This window comes from Bactrocera latifrons, unplaced genomic scaffold (assembly GCF_001853355.1).
Source record: "Bactrocera latifrons isolate USDA-ARS-PBARC rearing strain unplaced genomic scaffold, ASM185335v1 scaffold_1486, whole genome shotgun sequence".
Classification (NCBI taxonomy): domain Eukaryota; kingdom Metazoa; phylum Arthropoda; class Insecta; order Diptera; family Tephritidae; genus Bactrocera; species Bactrocera latifrons.
The window spans coordinates 1-4,728 of record NW_017534948.1 but is presented as its reverse complement, the minus strand read 5'-3'; the positions used below and the strand labels follow the sequence as shown (position 1 = coordinate 4,728).

Here is a 4,728-nt window from a genome sequence, read left to right as displayed (position 1 = left end):
GGCATATCCAGATAATGTGGTGAACCTCCAAAATCTGCAATTAAATACTCAAACTCAAGGCATCCATTTTGGTCTGGACGAAAGTCTACTCATTACCTGCTCGGCAGAAATTGGTCTTTATTCGAAAATTTATTTTCACAATAAAAAAAAAAAAAAGAAATGTTAAACTTCCAAAGTCACAACACATAAGGCGTCTACTATCTATTAAAACATTTGCTTCGGAGAACTGTTACTCTCTAATTTGATATCTCAATTTATTGTTCCCTACCTAACTTCGTGTTGTCTCCTATTAAAATGTGGGATTGGTTCGACGTAGAGAGTTCTTTCCACAACTTCAGTAGTATACCGTTCTTAAAAGTGCTATTAATATAGGGGGATCTTTCACCGGACAGTTTGTACTAAGTTTTTCGGTGAAAATTTTAAATATTTGCTTGTTTGAATTATTGAATATTTTAGCCTTGACACAAGAAATTGACATCATGAACATCGCCAATGGAATGTCTTGGAAAACAATATCTACTTCTGTCATATCTATGTATGTATAAAAATTTCTATACACATTTCACAGTATTTACTTAGCTGTGTCGCATTAGTAAACTATTCAATCCATGCTCGAGCAAAAATATTTCCGCCTTAGTCGGGGGGTTCGTCAGTTTCGCGAGTATTTCCTTATCATTTCCAGCCTTCAATGCTGGAAAAAACAACATTGCACGAACAACGTAATCTCGCTGGAACGGTAAAGGCACGAACAAGCGTGTGCTAACCCACACATCGAAAAATCGTCTGGCAAATAAGAAACTTCTGTTTTTCTAGTTTAAATATTAACACACATTTTTATAAATAAATAAAACAAAAAGAATGTATTTGTCATCGCTTTTCTCCACTTGAACAGCAAAATTTCATATCAGATCTAACATTGCAATAAATATGTATAAAAAGTATTCCTTCGTAGGCAATATTTGTGTGCCCCTGAGTTTTGTACAATTCAAATTATCTAGCTACATATTTTTCTAAGAATATCATTTAAATATTGTAAGTGAGTTGTCACTTSRTAGTCACTRTTTTGTGTATCCAATCGAGGTAGGCGGAGATGTCCGTATACACCGCGGGATGGCCGGCCATGCCGCAACGTGTGAAGCCGTAACTCACCACACCGTAGGCGACCCAACGCGAGTATTTACGATCGAAATACATGAGTGGCGCGCCGCTGTCGCCGGCACAAGTATCCTTGGCGAACTCGCCGCCCGCACAGACCTGCTTCGAGCCCAAATCGATGCCGAATGTCGACAAAATCTTCGTGCAGTTGTCGCGTTCTACATATGGTATACGCAGCTTCAGCTTGATCGGGCTGTGTATGTTGCGAAAGTATTTATTAACTGTGAGAGAATATTGAAAGTGTGGAAGAGTTAAAAAAAAAAAACATTTCCATAGCAACTCATAATCTCCAACAAGTATGATGTACTTACATAAGTCGGTGCGTCCCCAACCGGAGACCGAAAACATTTCACCTACTTTATAGGGGCTCTCCTCATCTTGGCTTGGCAGACAAATTGGCATAATGAAATGCGTGAAGGACACTGCACGTTTCAGTCGTATTATGGCAATATCGTTGAATTTAGTAAACGAATGTTCATTGTATTCGGGATGCACGAARATRCGTTCGTGGCCGATGTCTACGGCAGCGTCCGCACAATTCAGATAATCGGGYTCCTCAATGCAGTCTGGTTCGGTTTTCACGTTGAATTCGCCTAAGCGTACGAGCTTCCTAAAAAGTGGGGCAAAAAGCTTTGCTATTATTCATTTAAGTGAGGTTAGGTTTGTTTTCGTAACAGTGATTTCGTAATTTGTCGCTCTTTCAGAGATTTAGAAGATTCGTTAATACAAGTCAGAGCTTTTTTTGGTGTACTATTCTTAAACGCTATTTTTTGTGGATAAGATTCTAACTTAAATGGAAATACAAAGTTTTCACTGTCCTTACAAAGTCAGCCTGAAGTTCGAAAACCTTTAAATTGTTCATATGGGGGTTCAGGGAATTATTGATCCGATTCAACCCATTTATAGCACACCGACATACTACTATCAGGAAAGTATTCTCCCTGAATTTTAATTATAAATCTGACACATTCAAGAAATATTTTCAGTAAATGGGCCAAACATAGGTACTGAGGTCCAAATATTCGGTACATAGGAATTTAAGCACTTTTTGTTGGATTTGTAAAATTTTTTGTCATAAGTTGGTACACCTCAAAAATACTATTCGTGGTAGTAAAACCTTCCCGATTTTCCTCTTATATTAGAATTGTGTTATATGGGAAATAGGCGTGGTTGTAGTCGGATTTCACCCATTTTCACACTACAACTTAAAAATTTTAGATAAGTGTAACAAACCAAAGTTGGTTTAAATCGGTCTGGCGGATTTYGAGATATGTGTTTTCACCTGAAARTGGGCGGTGCCACTCCCATCGTCCCATTTTATACCCCGATTACATTAAGGTTCAACTCCCATATCTTGGATCTTTTTGGATTTTATTGCACACATTTTCTCACGTTGCTGCCATTTACTATTTTTACACAGACTCTGAGCCCCAAGGATAACCAGAAGTCACTGATTAAAGACAGCTGTCTCAAAATTTAACGCAAAAGGCATTAGAACACTCATAATCTTAAATTACTGTATTTAAAGAAAATTCTGAAAACAGGGCTTTTAACTGAATTCATTTTAAAAATTCCGTTATATTCCTCTCCCTTAATCCCCCACCGTTCATTTGTATCTCTAACAAGAGCTCAGTCACTTTCAATTTCACTAACAGTTCATTATTTTTCCGCTCTTCGCAAACTTACAATCCTTTTTTTTCACGCACACCCTCGCCCCGCACACAATGCGCCGCTGTCAGAATATGACGATCGTCGATGAGCGCGCCACTACAGCCGAATTCATCTGCGAATGAAAGGAAGTTGAACATCACTTTCCACACACACAAATCACTTAAGTACACAAGCGTGAAATGAAATCATACTTGAATTGTACACAAACAACGCCAGCCACGGAAACTCATCCAGTTCGGCGATTTCGCCGCCGTAAATACGATTTGTCACCTGTTTGCCACATTCGTTGCGCAAATTGAAACTCTCAGCCGGTTCCACGGTCTGTATGCGACGTTTCAATTTCTTCCGTTTGAATTGCGCGGTCACATTTTGAAAACGACGATATTCGAATTTCGAAAACTTCAGTGACGGATATAGATAGTCCTGTCCATTAGCTGGACAACAAACCATGGGCTCCGGCGCAAGCGAGTCACATTCTTTACACGAGCACTGCACTTTCTTTAGAAAATTCACTTTTTCGGCGGATATATTCGGCACGCTGCGCGCCTGCAGATAAGCCGAACAATTGCCGACGGTCACGCAAACACCCACTTTAGCCTCATTAGGTATATCACACTTTTGCTGAGCAGAGGCCGGTTCAAACGTTGAAATGTATTTATTTTCGTTCACTGTTGAGGGGTCAATTAATGGAACGTCTGTATTGGCGTGCGCCTTCAATACGACTGTTAGCGACAATGTGACGAGCAAACGGTGGAAGTGCATTGTTAACTTGCGATGTCACCGATTCGGAATTTCGAAAATGTGCTACTCATATGTAAACAGCAAAGCGACCCAGTTGTCTAGTCGACACTGCAGAGCGTTGGTGGAGTCACGTTAAAAAAACCCACGATTTATGTATGTATGTCGACGACCGTCCTCCTCGTCTCCGGCGATGTTACTAATGTAAGGCGCGTGACTTGAACGGGCTGCTCGCGGCAATAACTCAAATTTACCAATTCAATTGAATTATTCGTATAACGTTTCAGTTATCCGCTCAAAGCACGGGCACGACCACACCAGCTTGACGTACCGCTCGGCTGTGAACGCTATTTAAGCGCCCAACGCCAGTGCCGGCGAGAGTGAACGCGTAACGCTGTCAAGTTGTGCATTCGCAGCGCTTATAAGAAAGACGCTGTATAAATATTAGTTTATTTACGTTTGTTTCTTTGCTCCATCACAACGTCAATGTCGCGTATTTCACAAAAAACACCTGCCAAAGCAGTCACAGCTTTAGCAGCGGTTTCGTCTACCTCTCCTACGATTAATTTAATAACCAAATAAATATTCGGGAAAACAGTCGTAAAATAATTAGTCCATCAGCTGTGTCATGCTATGGCGCCCTTATCTGTGCTCATTTAATGCGAAATCGCCAAGCGTCCATTTCGAAAACCAGATCTCCWAGCTGAGGCTGCGGTCATTTACACTTTATGTTTACCTTTTTATTCGTCATACACAGCGACGGCGGCGGCGCCGCTTCGCTATTAAGAGGGGACAAATCATGCAATGACGTAACGTCAAGCTCTYAAATGCGACGYGTGCGTACACTTCATGGTCGCCAAGCAGCATACTTTAAGCCGGTTCCGCACAATAACAACTTGTGTTGGTTTGAACAGCTGACAGCTGTTGCGGTTTCACTTTCGTTTAAGTCATGATTAAGTTATCTGATAATTAGAACGCTTTTGCTGCATACTTCTAGGCGCTAAGTTTAGCTTTAAGTTTCAGATGTTGAGGTTTTCAGTTTAAGATAGCTCTTTGTTTAGGAGTGTGTATTTAAATTCATTCATAAAGGGAGTTGAATACACTTGTACTTTGCTGATATCATTTAATACTAATTTAGCGAGTGACGAATCGAACATACAACTG

At 40.4% G+C, this 4,728-nt stretch overlaps 1 protein-coding gene across 1 annotated transcript; it reads right to left on the bottom strand.

Moving 5' to 3' along the window:
* Positions 1-872: 872 nt before the first annotated feature.
* On the bottom strand, positions 873-3,886 carry LOC108965766 (serine protease easter-like). The gene is made up of 4 exons (XM_018928367.1): positions 3,018-3,886; positions 2,842-2,938; positions 1,467-1,765; positions 873-1,376 (listed from the first exon to the last, which is right to left on the bottom strand). The coding sequence occupies exons 1-4, from the start codon at positions 3,586-3,588 to the stop codon at positions 1,045-1,047; spliced, it is 1,299 nt and encodes a 432-aa protein (XP_018783912.1). The 5' UTR covers positions 3,589-3,886; the 3' UTR covers positions 873-1,044.
* Positions 3,887-4,728: the final 842 nt, after the last annotated feature.